This window comes from Ailuropoda melanoleuca, chromosome 6, assembly GCF_002007445.2.
Source record: "Ailuropoda melanoleuca isolate Jingjing chromosome 6, ASM200744v2, whole genome shotgun sequence".
Classification (NCBI taxonomy): Eukaryota; Metazoa; Chordata; class Mammalia; order Carnivora; family Ursidae; genus Ailuropoda; species Ailuropoda melanoleuca.
Window position 1 is genome coordinate 99304352 of NC_048223.1, and position 20705 is coordinate 99325056.

General features: G+C 40.7%; 1 protein-coding gene across 4 annotated transcripts in view; it reads right to left on the reverse strand.

Annotated features, from left to right (window-relative positions):
- MMS19 (MMS19 homolog, cytosolic iron-sulfur assembly component) overlaps positions 1–20705 on the reverse strand; it is a 32934-nt gene that overhangs the window by 10475 nt on the left and 1754 nt on the right. For 2 of the 4 annotated variants that reach the window (XM_019797233.2, XM_011221996.3), the window contains exons 2-9: positions 9194–9242; positions 6707–6807; positions 5834–5919; positions 5377–5451; positions 4906–4975; positions 4421–4549; positions 4269–4330; positions 13–99 (exon numbers count right to left, since the gene is read on the reverse strand). In XM_019797233.2, the coding sequence (XP_019652792.2) occupies positions 13–99; positions 4269–4330; positions 4421–4549; positions 4906–4975; positions 5377–5451; positions 5834–5919; positions 6707–6807; positions 9194–9242 (659 nt within the window). Of the gene's footprint in view, positions 1–12; positions 100–4268; positions 4331–4420; positions 4550–4905; positions 4976–5376; positions 5452–5833; positions 5920–6706; positions 6808–7269; positions 7314–9193; positions 9243–20705 lie in introns of those variants that run through there. The other 2 variants (XM_034663075.1, XM_011221998.3) reach the window with 2 other exon arrangements.

Genomic DNA, 20705 nt, shown 5'->3' on the forward strand with positions numbered 1-20705 from the left:
GGCTAGACTCACCTCGGCAAATCGTGGTGTAGAAGCCAGCACAGCTCGAAGACTCAGGATGAGATCCTCTCTCTGGATGCCATGGGGATCATTAGGTGGCTGGAAAAGGGAGAAGGGCCAAGGGTTTGCACAACTCTTCAGACCAACCTTGGACACAGATTTAACCCAGTAATCCTGCAGAATAGGTTGATATTTACGCCCAACTGGACAGAATAGTGGGACAGGAGGCCCCTGCAGGAAGACATGCTTACACGTCCCTTGGGAATTTCTGTCTGTTGGGCATTTATTTTCTATCCCATCTATCCCATCTCTCTTAAGAGAGAAGCACCCTTTCTGGTACATTACTTTCTCCTCTCTATATCTTACTAGACACTGTTTTCTCTTCAAAATATACATACTTTTAAAACTGTGATTATTTTGACATATGATTTATGATCCTTTTCCCCACTTAATACATTAGGTCCATTTTTCTGTAGTATTACATTATTCTTTCACAACATTAGGTTTAGTGGCTGATACTATTTCATTGTACAGCTGAGCTACAATTTATTTAAATAATTCCCCTTTGACGGACATTCCTGTTTTTTTACCCTTATAAAAAAGGTGTAATTCTGGGAACATAAACAGCATTGATGGTTTCTGTGTCAAAAAGCCATACTGAGGGGCGCCTGGGTGGCACAGCGGTTGAGTGTCTGCCTTCGGCTCAGGGCGTGATCCCGGCATTATGGGATCGAGCCCCACATCAGGCTCCTCTGCTATGAGCCTGCTTCTTCCTCTCCCACTCCCCCTGCTTGTGTTCCCTCTCTCGCTGGCTGTCTCTATCTCTGTCAAATAAATAAATAAATAAAATCTTTAAAAAAAAAAAGCCATACTGAAAACATGTATCAGATTTTCCTTTTCCTCTTTAGAAACAACACCAAAAATATAGCAAAGGGATTTTCTTTTAAGACATAAAGCTAAGACACCTGGGTGGCTCAGTCCATAAGCATCTGCCTTCAGCTCAGGTCATGATCCCACGGTCCTGGGATGGAGTCCTGCATTGAGCTCCCTTGCTCAGCGGGGAGCCTGCTTCTCCCTCTCCCCCTCCCCTCAGCTTGTGCTCTCTTTCTCAAAAAAATAAATAAAATCTAAAACAAATCATAAAGTTAGGGGCACTTGTCTGGCTCAGTTGGTAGAGCATGTGACTCTTGATCTTGGGGTTGTGAGTGCAAGCCCCACACTGGGTGCAGAGCTTACTTTAAAAAAAATTAATTAAAAATTAAAAAGAAAAGACACAATGCTAAAGGTTGAAGAAAATGCCAGCAATAAAATTTTAGAAGCTGAAAAGCAGATGGATAAGAAAATGACTCAAGAGGGCCAAGACAAAAGAACCCTCAGTAGACTTGGGAAAAGCTGAGTGGCTACCCATATACACTGCAGTCCTCAAAAAGCTTTGCAACTGGCAGTAACACGTGCCTCTGGAATTGGGAGTGGGGTTAGAGAAGCAATCTGACCACCTAGATTGCTTCCCAGCTCCTGCCTTTCTCCAGCAGAATCTGGAGGTTTAATTCTTTGGAGAAGGTATGACAGATATCTCTAATCTTAGAGATACAGGTGCAGAAGAGGGCCTGGGGAAATAGGGTCTCTGATCCAAGAGCAAGGATAAAGGAATCCCAAGGATGATGGTGAAGGAAGATTCAGTATCTCCTTTGCATTAGGAGTAGGAAGCAACCAGTTGAGACTGTATGTATGGCCAAGTTAAGCATGTTTTTATATTGTTTTCTTTTAATTCCAGTGTAGTTTACAGTGTTAAATTAGTTTCAGTTGTACAATATAGTGATTCAGTGATTCTATATATTACTCTGTGCTCATCAAGGTAAGTGTACTCTCAGTCCCCTTATTTTTACATTTTTAAATGGGTGGGGGAAAAATCAAAAGAATATCCTTTTTTTAAAAAGATATTTATTTGAGAGAGAGAGAGAGAGAATGAGTGGGGGGAGGAAGGGCAGAGGGAGAGGGGCAAGCAGACTCCCTGCTGAACACGAAGCCTGACTTGGGGCTTGAGCCCAAGACCCTGAGATTACAACCCGAGCAGGAGGCAGACGCTTAACCGACTGAGCCACCCAGGCACCCCCAAAAGAATAGTTATCTTGTGACACATGAAAATTATATGAAATTTAAATTTCCGTGCCTATAAAGTTTTATTGCAATACAGACACTACCAAATTCCAGTGTCTATGGCCATTTTTGTGTTAGAACAGCAGAGATGAAGAGTTGTGACAGAAATGATACAGCTTGCAAAGCCTAAAATAGTCACTACCTGGTCCTTTACAGAAAAGATTGCCTACCCCTGCTCTAGAGTGAGCATATATGCACAGTGAAAATCAAAGGAACCATCACTTATACTGATGTGATCCACTATGATGATGGTATATGGCCAAAAGGGATTGATAGGACCATAAAGAGTATTTCTTTAGTGTAACAAAGAGTTACACTAAAGCCAGGTGTCCCTTTATTTTAATTGACAAGAGCTTTCTACTTCCCATGTAGACTGCAGTCCAGAAGAACATACAAAAATCTGTTTGGGGGCACCTGGTTGTCTCAGGTAGAGCGTGCAACTCTTGATCTCAGGATATGAGTTCAAGCCCCATGTTGGGCACAGAGCTTACTTACAAAAAAAAAACCAAACAAAAAAACCTGCCTGAATAAGAGAAATTCTCCTATCATTATAACTTTTTTTTGCCTAGAATATCTGAGAAAATGGATAAGCAGTTGGGAGCAGTGATGATCTCTAAAAGGAAAACGGGTGGTGGCAGTAAAGGGGTATAAAAGGCTTCACCTCCCTATCCTTTAAATATTGAATCATGCTCACTCTATTACCTTTCAAAAAAGTAAATGACATACTCTTTCCTGCCCTAAAATTATAAATGCATATATTCCAGCAACTCCACTTTAAGGAATTTATCCTATGTTATACCCATATATATGTGAAATGATACATATACAGGATATATAAGTTGCAGCATTGCCTGTAACAACAAAAGATTAGCAACAACCTTTATCCCACAGAGGACTAGTGAAATTAATTAGGTATTCCCACTGAAAGGAATACTACACAGCCATAAAGAATACAGAACTAACTTATATACTGATATGGACCATTCTCCAAGATATACTAAGTGAAAAGGGCCAAGTACAGCAAAAGTGTATACATATGCTGCCATTGGTAGGGGTATGGGAGCATTTGCTTACCTACGGATAAGAAAGTTCTGTACAATACAGACATAATTGATAAAACTGGTTGACAACAGAGAAAGAAATGATAGTAGATAGACTTTTCACCTTTTTACACCATTTAGATTTTGGATCATGTGAATGTATTATCTTTTTAAAACAAACAAAAAATAAAGCAAAAACAGAGAAACTTGGTGGCCTAACAAAGAGATTTCAAGATGTCAAAGGCATACTTTCTTCTGAGTTAGAAACAGTGATAGCCACTACAGAAGAGATAAAGAGAATTTTAGGACAGAGGTGCCCCAAGGACCATGGTGGCAACTGCAATAATCCGGGAAGCACTTCCCTGCGGCCAAAATGGCTGTGTAACTTTAACAGCGCTAAGAGTCAATGCTCACATGTTATTTGGCGTGCTGTGATTTAACTCCTTTCATTTCTTTGAAACCACTAATGCTTGCAGTACACATCCCCATGCATACCCATGCAGAGTGGGAGGAAGGCCCAAGGGGGTCAGAGCATGCTGTATATACTGTACTCAACTGGGTCTTCCTTGTTTTGTCAATTTGTTTCTTTTGCCTGAGATCACCACTCAGACTCCAGGATTATATCCTACCATTCCTCAGAAACCAACTGAAACCCCATCTTATCTATGAAGTCCTTCCTGACTACTCTAGCTCACACTGAACTTGGTCATCTCTGAACAACTATAACACCACTTGTTTTGGTCCATAATCTCATATTGTTACTTAAATGTTTCAGCCTTCGAGGGCAGGAACCATATTTTATAATCCTGTAGCCCTCACCACTAAGTACACTGTTAAGGAGCTTAAGGAGCCCCCAAATACCCACTGAACTGAATCCTTCCTCTGATGGCAAATGCTTCTCCATTTCCCAGTTTACTAAAATGTAAGCTCATGAGGGCAAGGATTGTCTCCTTTGTTCATTGTTGTCCCTTCAGTGTCTAGAACTGTACTTGGCTCACAGGAGGATTCAAGGAATATTCGAACAAATCAATGAATGAACAAATGAATGAATGAATAAAAGGGGCTACTTACGGGGGTAAAATCAATAGGGAAGTAACAGGACGTCACTTCAAACAACTCCTCCACAAAGGGTCCTAAGGTAACAGAGAAACAATGAGGTCAGCTTATAATTTTCACTCATCTGACAAGCCCTAACCAGCTAATTCAAGGCTTTAAGGACATACCCAGGCTATAGTCCCTGGAGATGAGGTCATGGACGATGCGGAAAGCCACCAGAAGATTTCGGGGATCCTTTTCCCCATCCATCACCTGGATGAAGCCAAAGGTGAAGTCAGCTCCAAGGCCCTTCAGCTCTGGGGAAGAGAGAACAGGTCACTACCCTCCCTTGAGAGAGAAAGCTGGACTTTCTTCTGGCTTGTGTTCTCCCTCTACTATCACTATCCCACCTTTGCTGCCTCCTAGAGCATACCCTTTTTGTTTTCCTATTCCAAGAGAGTACACAGTGAAGAAGAGATGTTAGAGAATTTAAAATATTAGCCCAGACTCTACCATTCCTTTACTTGGGAGTGAGTGGACCCCTCAGTTTCCCTTCATTCTTTCCAGAGTATTGGGTCTCCTATATGACTTCCAGGCTAAACATGAGTCCTGATAATGGGGCGAAAAAGGATGTGCTTGCTTTACAGACTCGCCAAGGAGCCCTGCCTCTTACCTTCTTCGCGGGTTTGCATGAAGTTGGTGATGATACTGTAGACTGTGTGTCGGTCCACTTGCGGCAGGGACTTTGGGGTGGGAGAGACCGGAACTAAGTAAAGGAAGTGCTCAAAGAATACCTAAGCTGACAAAACTACTTCCTGCTTCACCATCTAAGTGGATAGTGCTCTTTATACTAGTATAAGATGAACCTAAGAAGAAATCCAGAGAAAGGCTATGGCTATTGGCCTAGCAGTTACAGCAGTTGGTCCAACAACCTAAACCTGTCTGTTTCATTTTCTTCAGGTGTGAGAGGACGCAGGTCAGACATAATGGCCTGGCTCCTTCTAGCAAAGACTAGCATGTAAACATAGTCAAAGACCTGAAAAGGTTCAGGACTTAGAAGGCAGTATTTTTTTTGCCACCTAATTCTCTTCATATATGTCAGGGCTGGAAGACAGAGAATACAAAAGTGACTGTCTTCACTCACCTGGACGTGGACTTCCTGGAAGATAGCTTTAAGCACAGAGACAGCCAGCCCTGGAGGCAGGGCCACACATAGGCTCTGGGGGAGAAGAGGAGATGTGTGAGCATGGAGGGAATTCTAGCCTTGAAGACACAATCCCAAAAGAGGTCTAATTGCGAAACACAACATCCAGGTTCAGGAAGAGGTGCAAGAGTGAGAACTGTGGTCTCTTTTCTCAATCTGGTTAGTTCTCTGCAGCTCCTTCCACTTTGGTTCTGAATTCCAGTCCCCCCAAAATACTTCTACTCTCTAGACTAAAAACAGAAGTTAGCTGACACTAGTTTAGTTCCACATTTGGGCATCTGTTCCTCAGCACTTGGGAGTCTCACCCCCAAAGGACAAGGAGAGAATTCACTGGAAAAGGGCTCCTTGCAGGAGGAGTATGTAATTACACAGTACGTAATGAAAAAGGAGAACTCACAAGTGCCCTCAAACCTTGCAGGACAGATGGGATCACAAGATGATGGTCCTTCAGCCGGTTCTCATAAAATAGGATCAGGTGTACCACTGCACAAACCAGAAATGCAGCCATTATTTTACACAGGCTCCTTCCCAAAGTCTATAAAGGCTGTTCCTGTTTGGGTTTCACTACAAACTTTCTCCTTCACTAAGAGATACGTCCCATGCCCTCCCATTTGAGGGTACCTTGATCAGTTAGGAAAATAGGTGAACATCTTTTATTATCCATTCTCACATAGGTCCATAGTTGAACCCACTTCTACCCCAGAACTTCCATTCTATAGAACTGGAGTTGGCAAACTTTCTCAAAGGGCCAGACAGTAAATATCTTAGGCTTGTAGGACAAAGTGTCAGTCATCATAACTACTCAACTCTGCTCAACTGGGCTGCTGTAACATAAAAGCAACATAAACAAGAGGTAAATAAATGGGTGTGGCTATAGGCTAATAAAACTTTATTTATAAAACAGGTTGTAGTTTGCCTACTATGCTATAGAAGATAAATAAGTTGTTGGCTTTTTTCCCTTGGGACTTCAAAGCACTTGATGTTTTATTACATACTTTTCTACTCCATCTATGAAGCACTACTTTGTCCCTTTTACAGAGAGGGGAAGATACACTGAAAAAAATGTCTAAGGCTACACTTGAAATCCCAGGGTGTTCAGTCACGATTCTTATCATCTCTGCCACATATACCAGTGAGGAATGAAGATGCTGAATTAGTAGCTCACAGATTCCTTATGTCCTCCCTTCTTTCCTCCCTCCCTGGCTTGAACAGACAAGAAAGGCCTTGGCTCAGCAATCCAGGAAGACACTCCTACTAGTGATGCCAGTACCTTCCTTCTCCAGGAGCAAGGACTGACACTGCAGTAGCACCTGTGACAGAAGCTGGATTCCTCGTGCCCGAGTTCGGGGTTCTGGATTTTCTAGAGAGGACCTGGGGGAAAGTAAGGATAGAGCCTGACATAACCCTGTTTACACTTTTTTTTTTTTAAGATTTTATTTATTTTAGAGAGAAAGAGAGTGCACACATGTCCGAGTGGGGGGAGGAGTACAGGGAGAGGGAGAATGAGAGGGAGAGAATCTCAAACTAACTCCCTGCTAAGTATGGAGTCTGACATGGGGCTCGATCTCACGACCCTGCGATCATGACCTGAACGGAAATCAAGAGTCAGACATTCAACTGACAGAGCCCCATGGTTTTTTTGTTTCAGTATTTTTGTTTGTTTGTTTTTTTAAGTAGGCTGCATGCTCAGTGTAGAGCCCAACACAGGGCTTGAACTCACAACCCTGAGACCAAGACCTGAGCTGAGATCAAGAGTCAGATGCTCAACGGAGCCACCCAGGCGCCCTACCAAACTTTTAAAGGAATAAATATTTTGAAATTAGACACACTCACCCCTTAGGCATGGAAGCCAGCGCAGGAAGGTATTCTGTAGGTACCTAGTGTTACAGATAATAATAACGCCAGAGCCGAAAGAGCCAATCCTCAGATTGACCTGGCATTCATTAAAGGCTCATCTGACACCACAGCAAACAGAAGTATCCATCTCTAGGCACTGACTGGGCATCAGACTTTACTCTTTACATGATAGTGAAATTCCTCTGAAACAGAGCTTAGCAGCTACCCACAGTGCTCAACAGATGATGAGCAGCTGCAACTTCTACCAAAACAAGAGAACAGATACATTACTGTTAAGGAAAAAACGCTGAGAGCAACCAAGGACTTAGGGGAAACATTTTTTTTGTAACTGGAAGTTTATAGAGTAAGATGGTCAGAATAAAGGTTTTAACTATTTAGGATTACTGAATGGGAAAACCTGGACCGAAGCAATAAGGTGACTTATCTTAAAATAGCTTTTATAGAGATTACATTTAAACATACTAGAAGAAATCTAAGCAAGTAAATGTATGAAGTAAAAGAATTCTGAAGGACAGCTGACCAGGACATTTGACTGAAATCTCAAGGATAAGGGTATCTATAACTACGGGTAAAGGGGCAAAAATAAAATCACCCTTGACAGGATCCCTAAAATAGGATCTTGTAGAAAGGACCCCTGTTCAGAAGTAGAAAACTGTGAGTTTAAAAATGGACCTAGGCACACAAATGCTCATAGCAGCATAATTCAGAATACTCCAATTTGGAAACAACCCATAACCACACCTGATGAATTATTGAACAAAATGTGGTATATTCATATAACAGATTATTTTTCAGCAAGAAATGAAGTACTGACAAGAGCTACAACAGGGATAAACTTTGAAAACATTATGCCAAGTCAGAGTAGCCAGTCACAAAGGTTACATGTTGTATGATTCTGTTTATATGAAATTTCCAAAACTGGCAAATCCACAGAGGTAGAAAGTAAATTAATGGTTGCCAGGGGCTGAGAAGAGGAGGGAAGAGTGACCGATAATGGGCATGGGGTTTCTTTTTGAGGTAATGAAAATGTTCTAAAATTGACTGAAGTAAGGGTTGCACAAATCTGTGAATACACAAAAAAATGATGAACTTTATGATATATGAATTATATATATCATATATAAAAATTGATATGCATTACATATCTGAATTACATATATCATATATACATAAAGCTGTTATTTTTTTAAAAATGGACCAAGGCCACATGTGTAGAAAGGCCAAATGGTCTCTTATGTGGGAGAGATGCATAATAGTGACCTCCATTCCACCTCACCCTCCTAATTCTCTAGTTTTCTGCTTCGGAAGACAAGCTGCCTGTGACAGTTAACAACCTTTGCAAACAAGACTTGTCAATTTAGGTGGTCTACCAAGTATAAAATAGGAGAAAAGCAGGCATCAGACTACAAGCACATACTTCTGCTGGTGTTTGGATATCTGGTTTTAATACTGACTTTCCAGCTGTTTCCCCAAGTCTTTTCCTATAGTGAAGATCTGGCGCAAGGTCAGCTTCCTGGCAACTCCCCAGGCAGAGCCCACGAGCAGGTCTGAGTCAGAGGCAGGCTAACCAGAATCCCATGGGGGCAGGTGGGTCTTTAAGCAGCACAGGAGGAATCCGAGCTCTAATTAACAGTTGATGGCCTTCAACCACCCATCTCACCCCACACCTGTGGGCTGATCCAGGCACTTCCAACACTTCCTTAGGGACTTTAGTCAGGTGGCATGAAACTTATTTCAGGACAAACACAGGCTTAGACCTCGGTATTGATATGAAAGCGGGGTGCTAGGCTACAGCAGGAGAAATTCAGGATCAGTTAAGGAAAGCAGCAGTGTACAAAATAACCTTTGCAGAGTGCACAGGCAGGGTTAGAGAAGGGTGCTCAATAACAGAGGCTCTTACCCAAGGGCTTCCACCACTTGTAATACTGTATAGCTCCCAGATTTCACATCTAGAAGAAACAAACAAACAAAAAAAACATGAAAAAACAAAACCTAGTCCTAGGGTTCAAAGGCTCTAATTACCAATGTTTCTGCCTACCCTAGGGTTTGTACCTTGGGGCCCACTGTGCTTGCCAAGAGCCCCTTCTACATGAGAGGTATTACTACAACACTTCCAACATGCTACTTCAACTGTAAAAATTGAAAAGGGTTACAAACATATTATTTGTAGATAATATGACTGTATACCTTGAAAATCCAAGAGAAATAATGGAAGAAATAATACAACTAAAATAATTCAATAGGGTGGCTGGGTACAAAATTAATATGAAATTAAGAACCCTCACATATACATATATACACACAATACCCTGTAAAATGATCTAGAGCGAAAAAGATCCTATAGGTGATAGCAAACAAAAAAGGGGGGGGGAAGCAGGGGGAGAGAAAAATACCCGGATATAAACTTAACGAAAAAATATGAAGATCTGAATAGTGAAAACTTTAAAGCACCAGTGAAGATTCACAAAAGAAAATTCGAACGAATAGAAAGGCATGTTATATTTGTGAAAGACTCCAAGATGACATACCTCCCAAAATAATTTTAAAATAATTTTGGTAAAAATACCAGTAGAAGTTTTATTTTGGGAGGAACTAGATAAGCTTACTCTAAAGTTAAAGTGCAAAAAATAACACATAATTAGGCAAATTCTGAAAAAGAGTAATGGGGGAAGGAGGGAAAGTGGACACTCCAGATATTAAAAAATTGTTATAAAGTCACGGGGCACCTGGGTGGTGCAGTCGTTGAGCGTCTGCCTTCGGCTCAGGGCGTGATCCCGGAGTTGTGGGATCGAGCCCCACATCGGGCTCCTCCGCTATGAGCCTGCTTCTTCCTCTCCCACTCCCCCTGCTTGTGTTCCCTCTCTCGCTGGCTGTCTCTCTCTATCACATAAATAAATAAAATCTTAAAAAAAAATTGTTATAAAGTCACAATAACTAGGGGTGCCTAGGTGGCGCAGTCGTTAAGCGTCTGCCTTCGGCTCAGGGCGTGATCCCAGCCTTCTGGAATGGAGCCCCACATCAGGCTTCCCGCTGGGAGCCTGCTTCTTCCTCTCCCACTCCCCCTGCTTGTGTTCCCTTGCTCGCTGCCTGTCTCTGTCAAATTAAAAAAAAAAAAAAAAGTCACAATAACTAAATTAATGTGTACTTTTTTTGTGTGTACTTTTGAATATACTTGAAGATTTCTAGAATAAAAGTAAAAAACAAAAAACAAGCAGTATAGTATGAGTTCATATTTAAACAAAGAAATCAATGGTACAGAAATAGAATAGAAAGTCCAGAAAGGGATACAAATGAATATGAGAATAAGACTTTTTCCTATTTCAATTCTATTCAATCCTATTTCAATTAATGGGAAAAACATAGACTATTCAATAAACAGTGTTGGAATGATTGGGTAAATATTTGGAAAAAAAATCTTGGCTCTGAATCATTCATCAAAGTAAACTTTTCAAATGGAGTAAAGAAAAAGACATGAGAAAATCCTAAGTATAACATAAAATTCAGAAGCTATTAAAAAAAAAAAGGATGGGTTAAAGTCAGCTACATTTTAAAAAAGTGCATTTTCTGCCCAGAAACAAACAAAAATATATCATAAAACCAACTGGGCAAACATATTTGTAATTCTTATAACAAAGGGCTTTTTTGACAATATAGAAAGAGCTCCTACAAATCAATGAGAAAAAGATCAACAAGGAGATGAATGAATAAAAAAGATGTGGTATATATCTATACAAAGAAATACGACTCAGCCATCAAAAAATGAAATCCTGCCATTTGCAATGACGTGGATGCAATTAGAGGGTATTATGCTAAGCAAAATAAGTCAATCAGAGAAAGACATTATATGATTTCACTCATTTGCGGAATTTAAGAAACAAAACAGAGGAGCATAGGGGAAGGGAGGAAAAAATAAAACAAAATGAAATCAGAGAGGGAGATAAACATAAAAGACTCTTAATCATAAGAAACAAACTGAGAGAGGGGTGCCTGGGTGCTCAGTCAGTTAAGTGCCTGCCTTCTGATCAGGTCATGATCTCAGGGTCCTGCAATTGAGCCTTCGTAGGACTCCCTGCTCAGTGGGGAGTGTGCTTGTCCCTCTCCCTCTGCCCCACTCCCCAGCTCATGCTCTATCTCAAATAAATAAATAATCTTAAAAAAAAAAAAAAAAAAACNGGGAGGGGGTGATGGGTATTAGGGAGGGCATGTGATATAATGGGCACTCAGTGTTATATACCCAGTGAATATGAATCACTGAACTCTACCTTTGAAACTAATACACTGTATGTTAATTAATTGAAATTTAATTTAATTAAAAGAAAGATCAACAAGGAATTTAAAAATGGACAAAACCAAAAAAATGAACAAGCATTCTATAGAAGATACCCATATTCACCATAGAAACACAAATTAAACTATATAAAAACTTTGTTTTTAACATACTAGATTGGCAACGATACAAAAATCTTTGTAACACACCTAGGTTTGGTGATGGTGTGCAGAAATAGGCATTCTTATACATTGTAGGTAGAGTATAAATTGGCACAACCCCTTTATGGAAGGCGATTTGACAATGTCTTTAATAAAAATTACAAGTGTACATATGCTTTAATCCAGAGACTCTTCTCAAAATTTATCCCATGTACTTGTAAAAGTGCAAAATAATGCATGTACAAAATTATTAACTACAGTTATTTATAACAGCAAATGACTTCCAACAACAAATGGCCATCAATAAGAAACCAGTTAAATAGGGGTGCTTGGGTGGCTCAGTTGGTTGAGCGTCTGCCTTCGGCTCAGTCATAATCCTGGAGTCCCAGGACTGAGCCCCACGTCAGGCTCCCTGCTGAGCGGGGTGTCTGCTTCTCCCTCTGCCCCTCACCCTGCTCGTGTTTTTCCTCGCTCACTCTCTCTCTAGTAAATAAATAATCTTGAAAGGAAGGAAGGAAAGGAAAGGAAAGAAAAAAGAAAAGAAAAGAAACAAGTTAAATAAATTACAGTATATCATACAATGGAATTCTCTGCAGCCACTTAGGAAAAAAAATGTACAAGAGACTGAATGTGTGTGCCCGCACACACTGATACTGGGACATGATAAAGTAGGGCAGTATACATAACTAGTATATATACTGCTAAGTGCACAGCATTGTTATTTTAATGACAGGGAGGGTTGTTTCAATTTGGATTCATTCATTTAGAAAATAAAAGGAACTAGTAATATTGGTTGTCTCCAAGGAGGGACACTGGATAGCTAGGGGGTTGAGAGGTAAGTTTTTTTAAAAAACAAGATGTTTTATTTTGGAATAATTTTAGAGTTATTGACTAGCATTGATATATGACTATTAAACTCTAGGCTGTATTTAGATTTTACCAGTTTTTCCACTAATGTCATTTTTGTCTCAGGATCCAGTTAAGGATACCACATTGCAATCAGCCATTGTAAATCCTTGGTCTCCTCTGATCTGTGAAAGTTTCTCAGTCTTGTTCTTTGTGACCTTGATATACCAAAGTACTTTATAGAATGTCCCTCAATTTGGGTGTGTTGGATGTTTTCCTCAGGTTTAAGACTGGGATCATGGGTTTCAAGAAGAACAGCACAGAGGTGAAGTGCCCTTCTCATCTTATCATATCATACCACCCCAGGGGTACAAGATATCAATAGAACTTACTTATTATTGGTGATTTTAACTGTGATCACTTGGACAAGGTAGTGTCAGCCAGGTCTCTGCACTATATAGTTATTATTTTTCCTTTCTCATACTCTCTTCTTTGGAAGGGATTCACTTAGCCCCACTTATACTCAAGGGGGAAGCAGAAGTTAAGCTCCACTTCCTTTTAAAAAAGGAGTATTTATATACCTACCTATATTATGTGGAATTATTCTGTAAGGAAGATTCTTCTCTTCTCCCGTTTATTTATTCATTTACTTTACATCAGCAAAGACTCATGTATATTTACTTTACACCTCAGGTTATAATCCAATACGAGGTTATTTTGCTGTTCAAATTGTTCTACCTTTAGCCATGGGGAGCTTTTTTAGGTTGTCTCTTGTCCCATCCTTTTATTTATTTATTTTTATAAAGTTTTATTGGAACATAGCCATCCCATTATTTTTTTTTAAAGTAATCTCTGCACCTAGTGTGGGGCTTGAACTCACAACCCCAAGATCAAGAGTCACATGCTCTACCAACTGAGCCAGCCAGGCGCCCCAACATTTTATTTTTTAAGTACTTTCTTACTTTTTTAGCGCTACAAAATACTATCAGCTCATCCTGTAATTTCTTTGTCTCAGCTGTAGAATTCGCCTTTTCTCCAAGAAGCCTTGGTTCCTTTTATTGGAGAAAGGTATTACAAACCAAGATCTGGGTGAGGTTGTGCTTGTTGCTATTGGGGTACCACTGCTCCTAGGCCCTCCTTAGCAGAGAGAGCTGGGAAATAAATGTATGTATTAACCCATGTTTACATACATATCTTTCATTATTTTTCTATCCATATATACTAAAGTAAACATAAAATCATTAAAGTCTCCAGCTCTAATCCAGGACCACAGGGTCCATTCTAGCCTCCCCCCTTACTTGTTTGTTTTTTATGTTATTTGTGATTTGTTTCTCTGACAGTGAGAAATCTGGTTCCTATTATCTACCATTTATTAGTTTTCCAACCTTAGTATAGCTATAAATTACTTTCAGAATTGTCAACCTCTGTGAGAAACAGATTTATAAGTGGAGTGCAGCATCTGTCTTTAGTCTTATAGTTTCCAGACAAAATACTGTTTTAGCGAGTCACTTAGATCAGCTCCCCCATTCCCCCACCCCCTGCCTTCAGTGACAGCACATCATATACTAATAATACAGTAGATTCATTTGTCACAATCTGCATTCCACCTTGAGATAGAAGGGAGACTTTTCTGTGTATCCTTTTGTATCTTTTAAATTTGTAACATGTAAATATATTACTTATTTTTTTTTAAAGATTTTATTTATTTATTTGAGAGAGAGAACGTGAGGGTGAGAGAGAGCGAGAGCGAGCATGAGCAGGGGGGGAGGGGCAGAGGGAGAAGCAGACTCCCCACTGAGAAGGGAGCCTGATGCAGGCCCCGTCTCAGGACCCCAGGATCATGACCTGAGCTGAAGGCAGATGCTTAACCGACTGAGCCACCCAGACAGCGATGTTACTTATTTTTTAAAATACATTTTTTTAAAGTAGGCTCCATGCCCAGTGTGGAGCCCAATGTGGGGCTTGAACTCACGACCCTGAGATCAAGACCTGAGCTTAGATCAAGAGTCAGACGCTTAACCAACTGACCTACCCAGGCACCACTTTAAAATACATTTTTAACAGCACAATAGTAATTCACATAGATCTACCAGGACCATCTTAGGATATATTCTCAAGGAAGAAACAGAGAGTAAAAGGTCAGCAATCTTCCTAAGGGTTTGACTAAAATAGAAGAGTTCTAGCTCAATAAAGTGTGGCAATCAGGGAATTACTTCCAGCTGCCTGTTCTGGGTCCCCAGTCCACCTACCTCTAAATGCTGGACCTAATATGTTAGCTCTCACCAATACCAGACTTTGGCTAGAGTGGAAGGGGCTTGAGAAAACTCCTAAACTTCCAGTTCCCTCAAGTCTGTGGTCTCAGAACAAAGCTGTGAGCAGAACTGGGTAGAGGCTCACTCTGGTACCAGGGTAAGTCCAAACCGACTGAGAAAAGGAGCACTCTAGTTAGGATTCATAGCTCGTGACTGGCACCAATTTAGACATCAGGCACTCTTAGCCCTGCTCGTGCCAGGGCGTGGAAGGCCCAGCTGCTGCCCCTGCTCCTGAGAAAGAGCCAAGGGGAAAAATGTGCAGGCTGTAGGGTGGGGGAAGGGAAAACAGCCAGAATAACAGGACAAACCAAGGAACTGACAGTTGGGCTCTGTACCCAATTCCTTAATGGCAACACTGAAGTGAAGAGAGATACTCATTTCTGGGTTATACACTATAAAAGAGTATTGCACAATTTGGAAAGGTGGAAAAGGGTGTCTTTTGGAACCACTTGCCCAAATGAAGCCCAGGAAACTCTGCTGAAAACCCTTTCTAAACACTAAATTTCAGTATGGCCACAGAGGTAGCAATTGTGCATAGGAAGCTATAGAGGACTGATAACTGTTACTAGCAAAGAACATCACTGAATCATCATTCTTCTCCAGCAACACCATTGAAGTCTTTTGTGGATGCTGGGCTAGGGTCCATTGTTGGAAATACCTAAGTGCTATAAGACAAAGACCTGACTAATAAGCCCCACTCAGTTGCCTCTATTTTTTTCATTAAAAATGATGTATAATTTACATACAGTGAAATGACCAGATATTAGCAGTATAACTTGATGAGCTTTAGCAAATGTATACCCTGAGTAATCAACACCCCAATCAAGACGTGAACTATTTCCATCACTGGGCAAAGTTCCCCCATGCCCTTGACTAGTCAATTCCCTCTCCTACAGGTTACCTCAAATTTGATAAATAAAAAAGACTTCTTCACCATGAAGTATACAGTATTATGAAACTGGCCGCTTTATAATTACAAATAAACACCCATTTGCATGTGATTCCTTGAATCCCAGTGTATGGGTGAACCCTCCTGGCAGAGCCTTTTGATCTGCATACTTTTCACAAGGATCCTATCTTGAATAAATGCAGCACAAACACAAAAGACAAGGATAAAAGTAATACAAACTTAGGAAAAAATGAAGAGATGTTATTTATATTAGCTGTATAGCTATTACATGATAATAAATGAGAGAAAGGAAAATGATGAGTACGGTGGCAAAAAACTAGAATTAGTATTTTTTAAGATTTTATTTATTTATTCGACAGATAGAGACAGCCAGCGAGAGAGGGAACACAAGCAGGGGGAGAGGGAGAGGAAGAAGCAGGCTCATAGCAGAAGAGCCTGATGTGGGGCTCGATCCCACAACGCCGAGATCACGCCCTGAGCCCAAGGCAGCCGCTTAACCGCTGTGCCACCCAGGCGCCCCCAGAATCAGTATTTTGAGGATGTTTTCACAAAGGTAACTAAATCTAACGTTTTATTCTAGTTCTGTTGCATTTACCTCAGAAATGTCTTTTTTTTTTTAATTTATTTGAGAGACAGCACGTGTGCATGCACGCAGGGGGGAGGGGCAGAGGGAGAGAGAGTCTCAAGCGGACTCTGCGCTGAGGGCAGAGCTCAAGGTGGGGCTCAATCTCAAGACCCTGAAATCAGGACCTGAGCTGAAACAGAGTCAGACACTCAACCGACTGCACCACCCAGGTGCCTCAGAAATGTCTTTTAAATATGACTCTTCCTTGGGGTGCCTGGGTGGCTCAGTCCATTAAGTGGCGGCCTTCAGCTCAGGTCATGATCCCAAGGTCCTGGGATTGAGCTCCACATCAGGCTCCTTCCTGAGCAGGGAGCCTGCTTCTCTGTTGCCTGCCATTCTCCTTGCTTGGTGCTTGCTCTCTCCCCCTCCCTCTCTGTGTCAAATACATACATAAAATCTGTAAACAAAAAACAACACATAAGTATGACTCTTCCTTTTCATCCCTATAACCAGACTACATAGCAGCGGTCCTCTGCTCTTTTGGTGTGCTAAAAAATGTTCTGGAATTTTTAGATAGTGGTAATGGTTGTGGAACATTATGAATGTTAAAAGCCAATTAATTATACAATTAAAATAATTAAAGTGAATTTTACCTCAATTTTTAAAAAAGGCCTTTTAATTCATCCACATTCTATCTAGAATTACCTCCCTAAACTGCACAACTACTTCTCTGCCCACCAATCTCCTTTTGCTCCTTACTGCCTAAGACCTGACTCCTTGGATTGATATCCTCACGATTTAGACCCCAAATCACCTCTAGTCTCACATTTCATCATGATTCCTACCATTCAGTCACATGTCCCAAAGTATCAAGCTCTTTCATATCCTTAATCCTGTAAATTTCGATTGGTTTTAAATGTCTCCTTTCTGCCCTTGTCAAAGTTCAATTCTTCAAGACCCAGCTCAAATGTCAACTCTTTTGTGAAGCCCTCCTTGATTCCCCAAATCCCTTCTGTGTTTCTCCCTAATTCTTTAACAAAATTGTCGTGTGTATTTGTTTTCATTTATTCATTTAACATTTATTAAGCACCTATTATAAATCAGTCACTGGGTTAGGCCTGGAGACAGAAATACAGACACGGAGCTCTTAAGGAGTCCAGTCTGTTGAGGCAGAAAGATATTTAAAACAATCACAGCATTAACAAGCTCAGTGTTACCATAGTGATATAAACAGACTTAGTTAGCATAAGAAAGGAGTAAACTTCCTGGGTTTATGAACCATCCATCACTAACTTTAAGTGATTCATTCTCTTAACACTGTAAATTCTCCCAAACAAAAAATACCTGAATATCTGGAAGTATCGTTAATTATGCACTTGGACTCCTGGGATAAAAGAAGCTAATAAGGGGGCGCCTGGGTGGCTCAGTCGTTGAGCATCTGCCTTCGGCTCAGGGCGTGATCCCGGAGTTATGGGATCGAGCCCCACATCAGGCTCCTCTGCTGGAAGCCTGCTTCTTCCTCTCCCACTCCCCCTGCTTGTGTTCCCTCTCTCTCTGACTGTCTCTCTCTCTCTGTCAAATAAATAAATAAAATCTTTAAAAAAAAAAAAAAAGAAGCTAATAAGGAGTTAATTCTCCTAAAGGTAGTCCCACTGGCATTAAGGAAAAACAAGCATAAGTTCCTTTCCCTACATAAGTAGACCTAAGTTCTTCCAGTGTGTCCAAGATTTACTCTAAAAATGGACCTACCAGCACCTCCTAACTACCCACAATTCCCTCAGCAGGGCACCAGTTCATGTGGAACACTGAGGAGTCATCAAAGAAGTATTTATATGAGACTGACAGAATGCACAATCAGACCTCTGTCTGATGGAGTTGCGGCCTCTTGAGAATCTGGAGGAGGAGCCAATGGAGGAAGGGGGAAGGACGTGAAGGAGCAGGAGAAAGAAAAATCCCAATCAGGACTCAGTTCTAATCAAGCTCTCAAAATGCCTTTTCTGTTGAGGATGCCACAGACATTTCACAGTATTATTTTATTGTTGTTGAACAATCTTTTGGTTTCAGGAATAGTGGTCTCCCACTAAAGTGGAAAAATACAATAAAGACCAAAATGAAGGAAAATCCAAAAAACTGAGAGGAAGAAAATTTATATCCATCAACATGTCCAAACCTCACACTCTTCAAAATCAGTTTCCTTCCCAACCTTCACTTTTGGACAAAGGACTTCTCTTTTGCTCATCCTCAGGCTCAAAATCTTGGGGTCATCTTGGAGTCCTTCTCCTTCAAGCCCTTAACTAGTTAGGCCTCAAATTCCACAGATTCTTCCTTCAACGTCTCTCATTCCATTCACTTACATGGTTTTTTACTGCATATTTAGTTATGCTAGTCTCCAGGAGACTCCGGTGGTAAGCATAGGACAGGATGTGGAGAGATATACAGAAATAGCTACTAAACATGTCTTCTAATAAGTGAGGGGTTATGAACAAGTCTACTTAAAGTGCTAATAAATGAGTGGTTGAGAAATAAATACAACAAAGATTTTTGAAGTGTGAGATGATGTCTGGCTGGAGTAATCAGGAAACACTTGGAGGGCAGGCAGTGAGCACTCAAGCTGGGCCTTGAATATGAGGTCTAACTTTGATGAGATGGAGCTAGTGAAAGGAACTGGGAATGAAAGCACTCAGGAAATAGCAAATCCAGGCAGCCACCTGGAACTAAAGGTCCAGGAGGGACTGCTAAGAATGAAGGCTGGGGCCAGGTAGTGGCAACCTTTGAATGCTAGGATGAAAAGTCTTTAACCGTAGGGTGCTGGGTGGCTCCGTTGCTTAAGCATCTGACTCTTGGTTTCGGCTCAGGTCATGACCTTGGGGTCCCTGCTCAGTCAAGTCTGCTTGTCTCTCTCCCTCTGCTCCTCCCCCTACTCTCTCTCTCTGGATAAGTAAAACCTTTTTTTAAAAAATTAATATTTTATTTATTTATTTGAGAGAGAGAGCCAGAGAGCGCAAGGGGGGGGATGGCAGAGGGAGAAGCAGGCGCCCCTAAATAAAATCTTTTAAAAAAAGGGGGCACCTGGGTGGCTCAGCCAGTTAGGCATCTGCCTTTGGCCCAGGTCAGGATCCATCCAGCCCCAAGATGGGCTCCTTGCTCAGCGGGGAGCCTGCTTCTCCTTCTCCCTCTGCCTGCCACTCTGGCTGCTTCAGGCCCAGGTGCTCTCTCTGTCAAATAGATAAAATTAAAAAAAAAAAAAAATTAAAAAAAAAAGCGTTTAACCCTTAGCCTACCAGGCTATTTCTCTTCCATCATTTGTACCTTTACATCTGACACCTACTTTCTTCAGGAACTCCAGTGCAAAGGTACAAAACAAAGTTGGTGATAGCTGCCTGATAGAAGGGTGTTCCTTCTGCATTTACAATTTGTAGGACAGGCTGCTGCTGTGAGTGGATGAATAGAAAGCTGGTCCCTTTAGTGCTAACAAAACTAGACTCAGGCTGCATTAGAATGCTTCAAAACTCTGTCAGCCTTCAAAACCTTAACTAGGGCTGTGATCTCAGATTGAGAATACCAATTTAATCCTTCTCAAATTTGCTTTCATTATATGACTCCCTTGCTGAAGGATCGACAATGATTTCTATTACCTATAACAGGTCATTCAAATCCCTCTTGCCTGGAATCCAAGGTTATGCATAATCCAACCCCACCAAACCTTTTCGACTTTATGTTACTACCAACCTCCTTTCCTAGTCAGGAGGGCTAAATTACAACAGGGCTAGTGTTACAGTCTTAGTTGAGTTGAGTTATATTTAAACTAGACAATAGTTTAGGCCATTTTTTCCAGGCATAAAAAATATAAATTTATTTATAAGATTGGCAGTCCTTATCCATGCTGTCTTCTTGAGTGTGTTTTGAATATGAAAAATCCAGAATTACTGTGTTCATAATGTATAAATGTGAAGGAATAGTAACAAATGGCACTGCTGTAACAGTGAATGTTACACTTAAGATTGTACACTTCATTGAATATAAACTGTACACCAAAATAAACTATAAACAATCTCTAGTTAATAATATGCCTACCAAAGTATTTAGGAGGAAGTGTGCTGATATCTGCAATTTAAATAGATGGGAAGATACCTGACAAAGCAAGTTATATTAAATGTTAATGGTAGTTTAGGTGGTGTGTGTAGGTGTGCCTGTTATGAAATTCTCTCCTGTATGTTTGAAATTTTTCATAATAAAACATTGGGAAAACATACTATACTTTATAAAACTGTAAGAAGTTAAAATTTGGTGGAATGACAGCATCAGGCTTTTGCTCTTTGTTTTCTGGTTCTTTTTTTTTTTTTTTTTTTTT